Here is a 17,073-nt window from a genome sequence, read left to right on the forward strand (position 1 = left end):
AGGAACAACCCCCCACAGCCTCATAATTGCCCTTTTCCCGGCTGCCCGCCAATCTGCGATCTATTCATATCGTAAAATACAAATGCAACTGCGACCAAAGCACCGCAAAACTATTGCCAGCGATGGCGATAGCGATGGCTTCCTATTCCAGGATATACGCAGCCATTTCCGGCGCCATAGCTGCCAGCTTCCGCTCTACCTTTCCACCCCCCTTGGCGCTTTGATGGGGCGCCCACAGCTGTCGGGAAATCGTCTGATCCCCCTCCACAAGTCAGTTTAGTCCCCCTTCTCTAAATCGTCTGGCAAATGAAAGCTTGGCTTTAAGCGATGGCAATTTTAATGCGCCAATGCGCAATTTATGATTATTTCATGCTCATTTTAATTTGCCCATTCAGCAGACCGCTTTAAAGTGCGGGGAAAAATAGGGGAAAATACTTGTAGTGTTCTCGGTTTCCAGCTGGCGGAAGGAGATAGCGGAAAGCCCTCATTAATTCCATGCACGTTTTCCCCGAGAGAGGAGAAGTGCAGAGATACGAGGCCGCTAATAAAACAAAAATGGAAAACATATAAATCAGTGTCCTTGGCACGTGTCGCTGTCGTCGTCGAAGTCATTTTGTTCCCCAGGTGTAAGACCCATGGGTCAACCTAAAGGGTCTTCCCCAAGCCCCCATTCTTCGGAATCGGAATCCCCCTCCTCCATTGCCACTTTTGGACTTGTGCGCTGTCACGTTGTAAATCTCACGAGAGCAAACACACGCAGGGAAATAGGGAAGCCGAGAGTCGGAGACAAGGCGACAGACGGTGACACCACACGCGTGCTATGACGCTCCTGCACTGAAAAAAAAACACTTAAAACTAATACACAAAGAAAAATACAGAAATAAATATGTTTTTGAAGCATGCAAGTTCTAGAGATTCTTGCGCAGCGCAAGATTATTGCATGCCTATAAGATCAATCTTTAAGCCAGTGATTTGAAACCATATTATATTTGAGTTAATCAACGAAGAATTACGATGATTCGGTTTAACTACCTTTTTAAAATGAATACGAGATTTTATATTCCTCTAATAAAGAATAGGGTTTTACTCATTAATGCTAGTTTAATATTTTTAATCACCATAAGCGTTATTTAAAATATATAACATACTATATTTATAGATATGTTCTTGGTATAATATTATTTCTATATAATTTTTTGTTATTTATTTAGTTATGTAGGATAATATTATTATTTTAAACATGATTTCTTTCGGTGTATTTTTCAATACACACACGATGAGAAGAAGGTGTCCACGTAGGGGTTAAGCAATATGGAACTATAAAGGCTTTGCCCCTATGCGGATGTCTCGAATCCCAAAAGGATCCGATTCCAGCCAGCGATTGCATTATAAATTAAAATACGTCAACGCAGCGAATCAACAGCTGCTATCCTTGCAAGGACACCCCAAAAACCACCCAAATGCGAAATCTGCCAAGTAGTAAGCATGCGAAATATAAAAGAAATGGTTTATATTTATGTGAATCAATCGGTGCATGGGTGAGTTATATAATTGATTACAATAGCCATGTTATTAAGGGGTTTAGAAAGATTTGAAAAGATTGTTTCCTAACCAAATATGTACCGAAATATTTTAAAAATGTATTTAAACCCTATATAACCCCTTAAGACTAGAACTAAAATGCTAAGACTACCACATTCAGAATGCCATCAAAGAGCTGGTAATATAAAAAGGAAATGCCAAAGGACCCAGGGAAATGTATATAATTCGATACACAGTAATATCTGTAAGGGAACGACCTTTGGCTTTTTAATTAAACGCTGGCAAACGGAAGCAATGTGCAGTGGGGGAATCACGAAATGACAAACAGAACCGGGGAACCCACAAAGCGAGCCAATACAAATATTGTTCTCCTTTGGTTTCGGCATTTTTGCGCTACCTTCGACAAGGAGCTTCAAAGTCGTAGCTACTGTTATTTGTCCGCTCATGCGGAGTATTTAATTGCATCCCAATGGAGCGCACTTGGGAAAGTGCAACGAGAATCGGCAAACAGCAGACGAGGAAACTGGAGGAAAACCCCCCTTCTGAAGGGAAAACTGTAGAAGTGGGCTGAAGTGGGTAATCGAAATTTTCCCTGGTCCTTCTTTCTTTCGCCCAGACAAAGTTGTGTAAAAAAAAAGTGAGGGGGAAAACTCGAGAAAACAAGGTGCAGGGCTCTGCTTTCGCTCTCGAGGGGAGTACAACTATTTGCCAGAGTAAAAAAATATTTACATATGTTTGTTTAAATTGTATGCTTCGCCGACTCTTTTGCATTTTCCTTGACAGTTTCTTTGTGAACTTTATTTTTTGACAAATTAGTTTGGGGGGAAAGTCAGCTTGTCGAGCAGTGAAAATGCACAAAGGATTCGTGTTCTGTGCTGACATGAATAAAATAATCTAATCTTTAGATTTTTCCCCTATTCAATTACCAAAGAATTCCAGCCTGATTACATCTGAAAAAAGCTTAACAAAACCCATTAGATTTCATTTATTCACTTAAGACCTTTGGCTCACATCATAATTCTAACTTTTCATCTGCCTTCACTAAACTTTGAATTTATATTCTTGGGTGGAAAAGTTTTTGCTATTCTGAGCGGAAATTGTGAAATAAATTGAAATGCAAGGCAGGCACATAAATTATTTGCCAGTCAACAGCTGAGGCAAATAAATAAAAATAGAAATGCATTTTTTGGTTAGATCCTTAAGCTCGGGACATGTCTCGTTGGCGAGTCCATAAAACTATCAGCAAATTTTGGTAGAATTAAAATATTTATGCTCGGTACGTGAGCCACATGTTTATGTGTCATTTGGGGGGGAAAAGTCCTTAGTCCTCTGCTGCATTTTCCATTTTCCTCTCATTTTTATTTGTATTTCTCTGTTTTTTTTTTGTCTATGCAACAGCATGATTTGTTTATTGTTTTAATAAACGTCAGCAATTTTCTTTGGGCTTTTAAAGAAGCATTTTGGACTGCCTGCATGTGCGTATGATTAATGTGGCATTGTCAACTGTTTTCCCCCAAAAAAACAGAAACCTTTTACTGCCTTTCCAGCCAGTCGAACAAAACTAAATGGAAAACGGCAAAAGGCAAAGGGAAAATTGAAACTTTCAATGCAACCAAATGCAATGCCACAATGATTTATGGCCCAACTTGAAAATGGACGATTGTTTCACTCGTTTCGGGAGTTGGCAACCCATGGAAATTGTGGAAACTGTGGAAATTGGTTGGATTTTGGGGGCGGCAGGGCATTGGGGGCGTGTCCCCGGGTGCTTATGACCCTCACCATTTATTTAAACGTACGCGAACAGCGAATCGTGCTGCGATTTCCCCGATTGGAAAAATTGAATTATACCCATTTGATGAGCATAATAAAAACTGGCAGCTGCCTTTGAAAGTGAAGGCCTTTTAAATGGCTTCAATTTTGGTTAAAAAATGCAGTCCTATATTTGGATAGCAGTTATTGGCAGGCAATGCCAATATTTTTTGGCTTACATGGGGAAAATGTGTTATATTTTGTTACTCAATTAATTTATTTCAATGAAAACTGGGTTCCTTAATTATTTAAAAAAGAGTAGATTAAATATTCAATAAAACAATTCAGTAAAATTAATTATAAAAGATAGTTTAAATTGTAAAATTCATTTTTTACACCACCTGAGGCTTTTAAAACCGTTTATTTAGTTAGGTTTTTGTTATTTATTTCATTAAATATTATTTATTTGATAAAATGTTCCAAATAAATATAGTCAAAAATTAAAAAAGGGTGTTCAAATTGTAAAACACATTTTTCCCACCTCCTAAATCCTTTAAAATAGTTTCTTATTTATATATTTATTATTTATTTGACTAAATCTTTTTTAGTTGATTAAATATTCACAATAAAAATGTAACAAAAAATTATAAAAGTAAACAAACTTTGTAAAATACATTTTGCCCACCTCCTCAGTTTTTTTATACAGTTTATTTACAGTTTAAATCTTCGTTTCCAGCTACTTGAACTAAGCACGAGCTTATAGTTTTTAAATCCAATCCCATTGAGCTGCTTTCCTGCAGCATCATCACGCATCCTTCGGATACACGCACTTTTCAGATCCACTTTGCCTGCCGGCGGAAAAATCCCCACCGCCGATTGACGCGAGAACTTTTAGCCAAGTTTATTGCATCAGAACGCAAAAGCCAATAAAAAAGGGTAACAGGGCCGTTTAGCCGGAGGAAAGGCGATCTCCATGGCAGTGTAGAGTGTAACCCGCTCAATTGAATAGACAAAGAGGGGCACTCAGACGAACCCCCTTTTAACATAGAATCCTTGAACCCCTGAAAACCCCCTTGACCCCCCCCCCCCTGCGCAGGAGGTGGCATTTCGAACAGGCGCTCAGAAATCGGCAGAAGGGCGTTGGGAGCACAGAATTCACCTGTTTTGTGCAACGCCAAATTGATGGAGACAGAATGACAGCCAGATTGCAGGGGATCAGAAGGGGCACAATTGGGGTTTATTACACTGGGAAATATATTTCCTTATTTGAGATTTTATAATACGTTCTAAGCATCCCTTAATATTTTCTTATATGTTTTAAAATAGACATCGGCTTATTTGTCAGATGTTATAGATAACATTTGAACTCCTATATCTATATGTTTATTCAAAATGCTTTATTACATAATATCCTATATCTATACCTTATAATTGTAAACAATTTTGGATTATTCTTACACAGTTTCAAGTTTTGCTACAAAGGCATTTCTATACAACCTTCTATAAAATATAAAATTACATGGTAGGTTACCATGGTTTACCTTAGGTTACCTTAATTATATAAAAATTGGTAAATAAATGGATTGAATTATTTATTTGAGGTTACTGTTTAAAAAAACTTCGGGTGCATTAGGATAGTAAATTATATTTTCACAAGAAAAATGATAAATATAAGGAATACAACATTGATTTATGGGTACCATTTTAATTATCTCAGGTTTATTGAAATATTATTTTATAATCCCCCATGAACAAAACGCACTACTTCAAATATTTTTAAAAATGTTGTTAATTTTTTCCAGTGCAGTGGTGGCTTAAAAAAGTGGGTAGCTCAGCAGCAGGTCCCTGAAGTTAGGCGACGGCGGCCACTGTTCGTAATCCACTTTCGTGTCCTGCTCCTCTCACAGCCTTTCCTTTGGGCCGCAAACATTTCAGCTTTTATGGCCGAAAGGCGCAAAATATGACTGCCAGCCAGACTTTCCTCGCGCTCACATGCAAATGCAATTTCCAAAAATTTTTACGCCCAAAAAAGTCGTCCATGGAAATGTGGTTCGCAAAAGCGAATCCGAAATTTCTCGTTGTTGTAGTTTTAAGTCTCTCGATAGCAAACCTTGGCGGAAAAAAAATTGGAAAAGCGGTGGAAAAACTTTTCGCTTTGCCATAAACCGATTTGGTAGCAAATTTTATGTCGCTTAGGTGGAAAAATTTCCATTCGACTGCCCTTCGCGGGGATCAAGGATTCAAGGAGCTCCTGTCGACCGGCGAATAAGCTTTGTTTGTTCGATTTTTCCACTGACTTATTTCTGCAGTTGCAGTTTATCGTTAATTGACATTAGCGAGGGTCAAAGGCAACTGGAATGGCATCAGACTAATTGAATTTCAGGTGGGCGGTAAGTGCAAAAACGGAAGAGCTTTTCATTAACCTTTGGCACTTTGGCTGAAGGATTTCAAATGAAAGTGATAGGTACTAAATGGTAATTTATAAAGTTTATACCATAAAGTTTTCACTTAAATAATATTTTATTTTACTTATTTGTTTTTAAAATCTTGCTAAATTTAAAATATTAATCTGGCTTCAATTTGAAAGGGGGTTTTGTAAGCCTCTGTTGCTTTTTATCGCGCACCCTTAAGCCGCACAAAAAGTGAATTTGTTTTTGGCCAGCATTTTTTGTGTGATACTTCCTTTATGCCAAAACATGGCCAATTCGTATCGATGGCAATCGGAATTAAATGCAGGATCCGTTTGTGCAATCGAGCGCATCCGGCAGATGCGGCAGATGCTGTGCGGTTGTCATTGCATCCAGTTGGGAGATGGAAATGCGAGCCTGTTTGTCCAGATACCAGAACCCATAGGTATACATATATGCATGGTCCGCATGTATGTGCGGAGTGTACAATGCCCGTATTTATTTTGCGTATGACGCGCACTGTATCCCCCCACTCGGCGAGCAATGCATAAATAAACGAAACCAAATTTGCGAAATTAATTAAATCGACAGCAAAGTAACGTGTGCGCTTTGCGTTTTACGCTTTGACTGCGGCCAGTTTACAACCCAAACAATTCAGCTGTCCAACCACCGAACCACCCAAAACACCCAACCACCCATGAACTCAACCACCCAAACACTCAACCACCCAACCACATACGTAATTGTGAATTGCACATTGTGCGGATGACGCGACTGTGAATCACATTTTAAGCAGCAGCCATAAAAGCCTGAAATTCAGCGGAAAGATTTAAGGTTTTTCCACGAATTTCCAGAATTTTAAGCCTGTGGATAAAATGGAACCAAAAGAGTTAAGTAGAACCAACTGTTACTGGGAATCAAGAAAATTATACTTTAATCACTTGATGCAATTGCTATTGTTCCTTTTTTAAAATATTTACATTATACAGATATAAAAGCTTAAGATAATTTGCTTTATTGGATTCCCTTTGTTAAGCATTTAATTTAAATCGAAAAACATAATATTTATAGCTTCGCAGAACGAATATTATTGTTTATGTTTTTCATTAAATACTTAAGACACACAAAGTAATAATTTTTTTTAAATTTAAAAAAAAAGGTAATTAAGGTATTCTCTTTGTAAGCTATTTAATTTTATTGTATTGTAATATTTACAAAATATAAATAAAAGATAAATTAAAAAATGTTAAACAAAATAAATTAGTGGATTGCAATTATAAAGCATTTATTGAAAATATTTGATAATCTCCAAGGCGATAAATTAATAATCAAATAACAATGAACCAAATTGCATTTTAATCTTTAATCCCCTTATCATCTGGGTACTTCATAAAGTTCACAGCTCAAAACAGTTAATATTTTTTAACCCCTTTAAGCTTACTGCTATCTACTAGAGCACTGCTTACATACATCGCCATATATCAATGAGCTGGGGGAATAATTTAGTGTCTGGTTTGTGAGTATATCAAACGCAATCCTCTGACCCCTTATCCACCTTCCGGCAAACAAGATAATTTCAGCGAGTCAGCTTGTCCTGTGGCCATATCCGTGTGTATGTAGATCGGGATACTGGCTTAATCTCTGCCGGGAGCAGCGACATTGGCGGGGTCATTGATTTGCATTTGCACAGCCCATTAAGGATTCACACTTCCTGCCCTTACCTCAAACACTTGCGCTTAAATAATTAAATATTCCAAGTGTTTCGACATCGAAATTTGGCCATGAATAGCATGAGCTGCGGGCGTTTGATAAGCGTCCTCCATGTCAGTTAACACACATTATTCAGCTCAACTCAATCGGCAATTAATGCCACTCGGATCGCCTGATTTGCCTATACCTCCGATGCGGAAACATATGGGACATGCGAAAGAATCGCTGCCTCATTAATAACCGAAGCCCTTGTTCATACATCACTCATACGTCACGTTGGTTAATCCATTCGTCAGATTCGCAAGGATGTGGGGCCACAGTGCCCCCTGACAGTCTGTCTAATCTGTGTCTACGGATATGCCCATCACCCGCAGCCTGTGTTTGCGGTATCAATCACAATCTTAAGCCCAATGTTTAGGAGAGATTATGTGGGGGAGTCGAAAGGGTTTTCATTTGTAAGCCGACACATTAGCAAACAGCATGACTGATGGCCGATTTAGGGGAACTTTGAATTTTAAATTTATTTATTCTTATCTTACATTTTTTTTTTAAATTTAAAATTCGTTTTTAAACCAAGGACCATTAAGATCCAGCCATTTTCAAAGATAAGTTGCTCAGTTTAATATATTAATCTAAAAATAATCGATATCTATCGATAATATCGATAAATTAAAGTAAGAGAGAATATTAAGACTATAAAGCATAAATTAAGTATTGTAGTATAGTTGGATAGAATTAGCACAGTTAAGAAAATTAATAATGATTTATTTCTTTGTTTTTTATCTTACTATTTATTTTTAATCAAGCCACCCTGCCTGAAATGTCAATAGATCATAGTAAACTTTGTAAATTGGACCTGGGCACTGGCCTGTTTCCCCAAAAAACCAGAAAATGGACAAAAGATCCGTAGCGCCCATACCCAAAACCCATGAGAGAACTCCAGGTCCGAGGGGTCAGGATACCAAGGGCAACAATGAGCTCTTCCTCAAGGAGGTCTTCAATACCACCAACAAATATCGGGCTATGCATGGCTGTCCGGCCCTAACTCTCAATGCTGAACTAAACAAATTGGCTCAAGAATGGGCTAATGTAGGATACGATTTATTATAATATATATTTAATAAATAAATCTTTAATTAACAGCACCTTCGGGACCAGAATATAATGGCACACCGACCCAATCCCAAATACGGCGAAAACATTTTCCTATCCGGTGGAATGGATGTGTCCGGAGATCTTCCAGTGGAAATGTGGTATCGGGAAATGAACAGCTACGACTTCAATAAGGCTCAATTTGCACCTACTGCCGGACATTTTACGCAGCTAATCTGGAAGTCCTCCAAGGAAATGGGTTCGGGTGTGGCTCGAAAGTAAGCTAAAGTCTATAGATATTAGACTTTCTTAAATATGTTTTTCTGTTTACAGAGCGGACAGAACGTGGGTGGTTTGCAACTACAATCCTCCCGGCAATGTTGTGGGTTTGTTCAAAGATAATGTGCCTCCTAAAAACTCATAAAATAGATTTATCTTTCAAAATCTTAAGTATATTAAAAACGCAGTATAGGTCCAGTTTGTTTTTTATTTTTTATTTATGGCAAATAAAACATTTTCTTTCATTTTTAGCCCAAACCATTTTTATTCACTGAAAGTAGTATACAGTATTAAATTTTTATACGCTTTTCTCTTTTAAATCGAACATTTTTAGGTCTTGATATTTCCTCCGTGTCAGACTCCTGGTTGGAATGGCTTAGAAGGAATTTTCTGGGCAGAACATTCTCCTTGAAATGATCTTTAACATTACCAGGTGGGTTGTAATTGCACACAATCCATATGTGAGAATCACTATAAGTAAAATCATTTAATTACTTTGGCTTTCTATGATAATTAAAGCATTATAAACCCACTTGGAGGCTACGCCCACTCCCAGGAATTCCGTTTTCCGCCAAACCATCTGCGTAAAATGACCGGTATATAGATTAAAACCTGGCTTAAGGTAGTCGTAATTGTACTTCTCTTGGTACCAAAGTTTCATTATTTTATCAACACAGAAGAGTGATTTACGGACACACAATGTGTTCTCACCATAAATGGGAAGAGGTCGAGTTTCCAGGATATTCTGATCAGCAAGGTGCTAAAGGGGAAAAAATAAACATATAAATAAATTCTAAAATTTCCAAAGTCTATTATCTATTTTTTGCACCTACATCAGCCCACTCCTGTGCATAGGAAGATAGTTCTTCGTCCATTTTTAAGGGACTGGCGTTGTGGAGTTTCCGGTACATATTGTTTTCCCTTAGTACAGAAATTTTAACTGCCTTTGTTCGGATTTTTGGCTTAACAAACTCTTGCAATGAAGAGTTCCCACAATTCTCAACCTTGTTGGTCAGTGAGGAACATTTAGAAGATGTTTTGCACTTAGGAGCTATGCAATCTACAGATCCTGTACCATCCAACCAATGCCACAGAGATGTACTATCTTGTTCTTTGTTAAGATTTATATTTTTCGTTGATGTCGGCTTTGCAGGAAGTGACCTTGTGGAGTTTGTGACATCGCAGGCCAGGTAATTCCGGGTATTATGGTACACCTTGAGGGGCTTCTGGCAAAAAGGCGTGAGGCAGCTGCGGCACTTGCCCAAATCCCTATTCCTCAGATTGCAGGCAATGAACTTGGCATCATTGTGCTGAATTACCTTGAGAGGGTGATTTCTTTCAGTACATTTCTCTGGCGTATTTTCGCTCTCCATTTAATTTTATTTTTTCATAATCATTTCTAGAAAATTTTAGGGGGGGAAATTGTGAAGTAAAATGAAACTGGGTGGCTGCTGCCACATTTTCCTAGACTTTCCGCTTATTCCAGCGCTTTTCATCCTGCCTTTCCCTATTTAAATATTTTTTTTTCGTATTTTTGGCGACAATTCCACGTCACACATCATTAATTTTAAATTTCTGTCATAAATATCCGCGTGGGCGTGGATGAGCCGCGGGTGGCGACGGGTCACAAAGGTGTCAAGGTGAAATTATGGTAACAGCGAGCTCTTGCTCCCCGTGACCTCTGACCTCCCACTGTTGGCCTGCCTTTTGATTGACTGTTTGTCACTTGGGCATGGAAATTAAAATGGAATTTTTTACGCGCTGAGTTTTGGTACCATTTTGAGAATGGTGAATGGTGATGAATTGATGGAGATAAAAAAATTTATGATTCAATTTCCCTTTTCTAGATTCATTGCTTTTGAATTTGGATCGTTAGGTTGATTTAATGTTGGCAGTGAAATTATATTTGCCTTTTAATAAGTGAAACGTTTGGGCATAAATTGAAAGTAAATAAAATAAACATTACACAATTTATAGATTTCCTTAAACTTGCTTTTTCTTATAAACTCTTTACTGTTAACTTCAATCATACTTACCGATACCAATACCGATACTTTATCCTGTGCAACCCTGTTTCGATTTGTTATCGATTTTTACTCTTTTTTCAGTTTTACCACTAGAAATCTCTGCAAAATCAGATTAATGCCGTATTCCTCTCTACACAGATTCGCAAAACATTAAAGTTCTCGGATTTGCCATCTGCGCAGAGCGGAAGCTATAACTTTGAGCCCCCGTAACCGTAGCCGTTAACCCAATAAACCACTTTTGGGGGCGACAACCGAACGGCGGGCGACTTTTGCTGCTGGCCTCAGTTTCACACCGTCAACAAGTGACAAGCACACCAGCGCAAATATCCATAGACACACACACACACTCACACATATACGTGTTACTGGCATCACGTCAAAGTTGGTTGGCAGCATGCCACAGAAATTTCAGCTGGCTGCAACAACAGCAAGTCAAACAAAAAAGTCAAGAAACGCTCAAAACAACAGCTGAAAAAAATCGGGATAAATTTAAATACACACACATACACAGATATGCCGGAAAAGGCAAGGAAGAAGAAGAACAAGTGATCATAAGGGTGGCCCCAAAAAGTATACTATGAATTTTTATGGCGAATTTTCGCTTTTTTTAATTTCGGAGAGCAAATGATGGGTTGGAGGGGGTTGGGTACCCCCTGGTGTCCTGATGTACGTGATGATTCCATATATTGCAGACCTGAAACCCTGGCCTCCCAGAGGTGGTTCTTTTTTGAAGTTGCCAGGGTCAGGTCCAAAAAGAAATTAAATTAATGGCGAGGCAACACGTTTCCTAGAATTTAATTATTTAAAACACATTCTCAGGCCTTTTATGAAATTCATAAACAGATTTATGCTTTCCCATACTTCTGTTGGCCTATTATATTATTGCGGTTTGGTGTATTTAAGCAGTTTAAAATATTTGGAATAATTAAAGCTTTAAAAATTCTGATATTTAAGTTTAAATAACACAATAAAAAAGAAAATACATCTTAAAGATACTTTTTCTGTCAATGCCATATTAAAATTTCCACTTTTAAGCAGACAAAGCCACATTCCCATTCCCATTAAGTTTTTACGCAGTTGCCGCAGCAGACACAGCACTCTTTGTGCCATTTTACACCTTGTCGAATGGTTAAATGCATTCAACTGTCAAAAAGCCGCAGACAAAAGTTCAATTTAATTACCGCAAAAGAAAATGGGGCAACAAAAGGTGTGGCATTTCCATTGCTTGTTCAAAAACTTTGGATCGCAAGGTCTGGCAATGAATCCTACCGGCTGCCAATGAGTTTTACAATGTAATTAAGCAGACAGGGAACTTCTCATTTCTTTTTTTTTTGTGCATTTTAACCAGGGGTAAATGAGGTCAGGGGGCGTGGCAGGAGCGAAAGGAGGCTGTGGGAAAACCGAAAGTCGAAGGGCGAAAAGGAAGTTCCTTTCTCTGAAAGCTTTCTTCGTTATGCATTGTAATTTGCGTGTAATTTTCAAGGCGTTGGGAAGAACGTGGAAATGCTTTTGCAACAACAGTGGCCATAATAATTGCAACTGCAACAGCAAAAGCAACAACAACAGCAGCTGCAACGCCTGCAACAACAAAAACAACAACAGCAGCTGCTTTAAGGCAAAAGTCTCATTTATTTTAATGTGTCGACGCTGACGACGTGCAAATGTCTGCCAGTTTTCCAGCAGGTTTTTCCCTTCAGGTTTTCAGTTCGCCAGCGAATTTTCCATGTTCAAATTGCTCACAGATGCAACGCCAATTGTTTGCCAGTGTGCGTGTGCCTTTGCACGAGTGTGCGTGGGGCATGGGGAGAATACATATGTGTGTGTGCTGTAATTATTAAGCTGACAATGCAGATGCTGCTTTTCCCGCTGATTTGAGCAGGGTTGCATTACCGATTTGAAATCTATCCAGGATTTTTTAGAAATATTTTGTATTTTAAAAATAATAATAAGTATTTTAATAAGTAATACAAGTAAAAAGGCGTGTTAATAAACTGCATCCGCTCAACTAAAAGCTTTAAAAATTAATAAAAATGGTGGAATAGACTTCTTAAATTTATTTTTTGTATTTTTTTTTAGATACTTTTTAAATAATAATTTAAATATATTATAAAACGACTATAAATATTTTATAATATTTATACGGAACAGTTAAAAAACTTCTTCAAGAGATAATGGATTATTTTTTAATTTTAAATGCAAAGAAAAATAATCTGTTCGGATAATTCTCTATGATATGCATTTACAAATTATTTTATAGTATCGTTATGGTTTTTCATAATCGTAATAGAACAACAAGTACAATTGTTTATATTATGGTACATATTAAAATAAGTCTTTAAGCTAACTCCTTGGGAATTAAAGAGGGCTAAATTTCCTCCTGATCGCGCCTGCATCCCTGGCTTTATTTGCTCCATCATCCACAGTGGGTCAAACCCCTCATGGCTCATGGCTGACAACGGTCATAACAATGCCAATTTTAATGGTCATTACAAAAAGGCTCATAACCATAAAAAATGCACAGCCAACCGGCAGCAAAAAAGCACAAAATGAGAACAACGGCGGGAACAACGCGAGGAATCATGAGCATTTATTGGGCTTATGGGCCATATTAATAATATTCATCTGTGCCGCACTCCCCAGATCATAGAATAAAATGCAAATGAATTAAATTTCAATTTTGCAATACAAGCACCGGCTAAAAAAAAATACATATACATTTTATGGGTGGGTAAATGAAAACAATTTGTAAATATAAATATTTGTGTAGCTTTTTTTGGAAATGGCTTATTTTGTCAGGGATTTCATTTCCGTATTTTATTCGATGACTGAGATTTTTTCACGTGAAATGTATATTTTTGGAGGAAGGCACTTGTGGTGATTATATTAATCTGGTTTATTAAGAAACATAAATTATTATCCTATGTTAAATGTTTTCATTAGTCGAACAGTGGTATCAATCCATGTTTTAAGCCAGGGAATATTGGCAAATACGCTGGGAGTATTGAGGAAGTCACAAGAGTTGTGCCAGGAAACGATTCCAACCAGTTTATTGCCGGAAACCAAAGGACCTCCCACGAATCCTTGACAGGCGAGGGGTACGATTCCCCTGGGAGCAGCGCAGATCTCGTCCATGTTAAGAAATCTTCCTTTTATAGCCTGTTGTATAGTGCACTTCATCTGGTTTTCTATTTTAAGATTCACTCTCAATAATATTTCCGATGAGGGAATCAAGGTCGAGAGTTGACCCCAACCCGAAACAGTGACTTTAGTTCCAGGAGATGGTACTGAAGTGGCCAACTCAATAGCTCTAACATTGCCACCCAATTTTAAAGGTCTGGTTAACTGAAGTATTACCACATCACTGGATCGTATAGCCATTACTTGCATCCTCTTTTTCTTAACATTCGCCACAATACCTCCCAAGTTTTTCAAGGAAGAGCCCACTCGCACTGAGATATATTTCACATGGGCTTTTCTCACACATTCGGCTATAGTTAGGACTATATCATCACTATATATGACTCCTCCACAACGATGTTTGCCGTTTATTTGCACCGAAGCCTGCCAGGGAACTTTTCCTATGGCTATGGGTAGTTCATCCGACAAGGAATATGATATTATAACGGGAATTGATAGAACTAAGGGAGAGATTTGGAGTAGCATTATAATATTCCAACTGGCAAAGATCACAGAGTGCTTTTGAAATATCAACTAAACTTAATTTATATAGAACACAATCTTGATTTTTACGTGGAGAGTTGTGAAAGCTTGTTGAGGCGATTACTAAATGCTATACATTTTAGTAAACAGGTAAATTTATGGTTTGTTTTGACACGCTTTTGTTTGGAGTAAGCAGGTGAGGTTATTGTTTACTAACCCCATTATTTCAATTTTAAAGAATGATTTCAATACAGATATATTTACATTCAAGTCAAGTCAATAAATAAAGTGAGTACTAAATATAAGAAACATTAAAAGTACTTAGCTTAAATATAAATGTTCTCTTTACAAACATTTCATTTTTTAATTAAATAATAAGAAACTCTTACAAAAGAATACAACACAGACATTTTTCAGTGCCAACTGAGTTTTCAAACATTAATTTACCCGTAAAATAGTGCTCTTTTGCCATTTCTTGGAAACCTCTTATGGTAATTACGATTATCAAGCATACGCAGTGGTGACCAGCGAAGATAAATTATTTACAAAAGTGGCCAGCAAAGTTTATCTTCCGGACGACAGACAACAGTTGCCATTTGGTTGTTGATTTTAATGAAAGAATTATGGCCTCGCCTTTGGGGGTGAAAAGCCGAACTAAATGGCTTCCTGTGGCTGCAGCAGTTTTTCCCCGTTTTCCGTCACCAGTTTTCCTTTGGGGAAAACCTGCTGTGCAAGACGTATAAATATATATATTGCAAATTGTAATTTAAAACATTCTGGAGCGAAGCCAAGTAATAATTTGTGTTGCATTTGTGCATCTCCGCGTCCTGGCAACGGATTTCGCATTTTGAATGGTGGAATGGAAATGGTGGAATTGATGCGCTTCACTGCACTGGGAGCCCGGGTCTTATCCTCATCCCCCGAAGGATCCCCAAAGGATCCCAGCTGGGAGGAGCTGGCATTGTTATCGTATCCTTTTCGGCGCCCTCCTTTCTCCTTTCTCCTCTCTCCTTTCTCCTCCAGTGGCGGCATATCAATGCGACTGCTTGAGAATAGCGTTTTATTGCTTCAAACAACATGGAAAGTCAAGTGTTGCAGTCCCACGAAATTGTAATCCCCCTTTCCTATTTTTTTTTTACAATTTTTTCCGCATCCTCTCCGGGTATTTTTCTCGTTTGGCGAAATCGGTTCGGCGCAATAAATTCTATTAAAATGCAATTTGAAGGCTCTGTGCTTTTAAATAATGCCAAGAGCAGCCATCGGGTTAATGCAGAAGGGAAGGCGTCCTTGGAGCTTTGTTATCCTGGCAATCTTATTTTTTTTTGGCCCTTCCATTTCGAGATTTATGCAATCTTCTGGTGTTGTTTGTTTGCCGGATATTCGAAGTATTTATGGTCTACCCGGAGGGTCCTTAGCTAATTGGGTTGTCAATTTAATCGGAAGTTGTTTGGGGGGCTTATCTTCATAGATTTCCCTTAACTTTTGGCCGTAAAATGGGCTTTCTTCTTTGTGTGAAAGGCGAAAGAAGAAAAACCACAGCCAAAAGAAATTGCAATTTAATTAATGCCAAGTGAGGGCGAGCAGATTAAAATAGTGGAAATGTCATTAGCACCGAAATCTCCGAGGGATAAGGGGTCCACGGGCTGTGAGCCAAAAGTCATCAAGGGGTCAACGTGTTGACCACACGATTGTGTGGTCACGTGATGACTTTTTGGCGCTGCTCTTGTGGTCATAATTTCGGCCACAAGCGAAAAAAAAGGAAGGAAATTCAGGAGATGAGGCAAAGAAACCACAGGCAATTCGCTGACTCGACTCCGGGGATTTTCCCCCCGGTTTCTATCTGTTTGGCTTCTGCTCTTTAAGTTGCGGCGGAGTTCGTGTTAAAAATTCATTAGGAGTTTTAATTAAAATTCTCTCTGTGGTCCACAAAGGCGCTTTCAACGCTCAACGTTGTGACAGCGTTGACAAAAGAAGTTTGCGGTGAAAACTTAAAAAATTAAAATGAGCACAGAACTTTTTTTATTTCAATGGCCAGGCAAAACGCTCACTGGTCCATAATTTTCCCGCACCCAAAAAGGAAAAGTTGGGAGGAAATAAGGGGACAGCCTCCATATGTGACCGTCGGCACTTTACATGCATGACTACGTGTCCTTTTAATATCCTGTTCACAGGCGCCGCTTCAAAACTTCCGCTGGTAAATAAATAAAATATAATAAACAAAGCAGATGTATTTTTCTTTTTTTGCAAGGTATGTTTACATGGGTTTCAATTACTTAAATATTAACTTGCTGTATATGTCATGTTTAATTTGGGTAATTACCAACAAAAGAAAAATATTTAATATACGATTAGGTAAGAATTCCCTTTTTTTTTAAGTATTGAAAAACATTTATTAATAAAATATTTAAACATTTTTTTTCAATAGAGAATTATTGTTATGTTATAATTATTATTTTAATATTTATTTTAATAAGTTAATATCTATAAAAGTATTTGGTATTATTATATACAAATATATTATTATTATTTTGTTAATAATTACTATAATGAAAATAAATTTAATATTGAAATATTTATACATTTAGTTTTCCAACAATTAATTTTTG

The 17,073-nt window shown here is 37.7% G+C and overlaps 3 protein-coding genes across 4 annotated transcripts; 1 reads left to right on the plus strand and 2 right to left on the minus strand.

Moving 5' to 3' along the window:
- The first annotated feature begins 8,232 nt into the window (after positions 1-8,232).
- On the plus strand, positions 8,233-8,994 carry LOC119548388 (Golgi-associated plant pathogenesis-related protein 1). The gene is made up of 3 exons (XM_037855613.1): positions 8,233-8,498; positions 8,553-8,779; positions 8,835-8,994. Exons 1-3 carry the CDS (start codon positions 8,301-8,303, stop codon positions 8,923-8,925), a joined length of 516 nt encoding a protein of 171 aa, XP_037711541.1. The 5' UTR covers positions 8,233-8,300; the 3' UTR covers positions 8,926-8,994.
- Positions 8,995-9,037: 43 nt separating this feature from the next.
- LOC119548379 (protein PRY1) lies at positions 9,038-10,221 on the minus strand. Of its 2 annotated transcripts, none has more exons than XM_037855597.1 (3): positions 9,614-10,220; positions 9,314-9,540; positions 9,038-9,251 (listed from the first exon to the last, which is right to left on the minus strand). In XM_037855597.1, exons 1-3 carry the CDS (start codon positions 10,151-10,153, stop codon positions 9,071-9,073), a joined length of 948 nt encoding a protein of 315 aa, XP_037711525.1. In that variant the 5' UTR covers positions 10,154-10,220; the 3' UTR covers positions 9,038-9,070. The 2 variants fall into 2 exon arrangements, with proteins under 2 accessions (XP_037711525.1, XP_037711526.1); XM_037855598.1 differs by lacking the exon at positions 9,038-9,251 and having other exon boundaries at positions 9,314-9,360; positions 9,431-9,540; positions 9,614-10,221.
- Positions 10,222-13,720: 3,499 nt separating this feature from the next.
- On the minus strand, positions 13,721-15,499 carry LOC119546394 (trypsin alpha). Its single transcript, XM_037852637.1, has 2 exons — positions 15,241-15,499; positions 13,721-14,445 (listed from the first exon to the last, which is right to left on the minus strand). Exons 1-2 carry the CDS (start codon positions 15,497-15,499, stop codon positions 13,721-13,723), a joined length of 984 nt encoding a protein of 327 aa, XP_037708565.1.
- Positions 15,500-17,073: the final 1,574 nt, after the last annotated feature.

The sequence above is a fragment of the Drosophila subpulchrella genome, chromosome 2L, assembly GCF_014743375.2.
Source record: "Drosophila subpulchrella strain 33 F10 #4 breed RU33 chromosome 2L, RU_Dsub_v1.1 Primary Assembly, whole genome shotgun sequence".
Taxonomy (NCBI): Eukaryota; Metazoa; Arthropoda; class Insecta; order Diptera; family Drosophilidae; genus Drosophila; species Drosophila subpulchrella.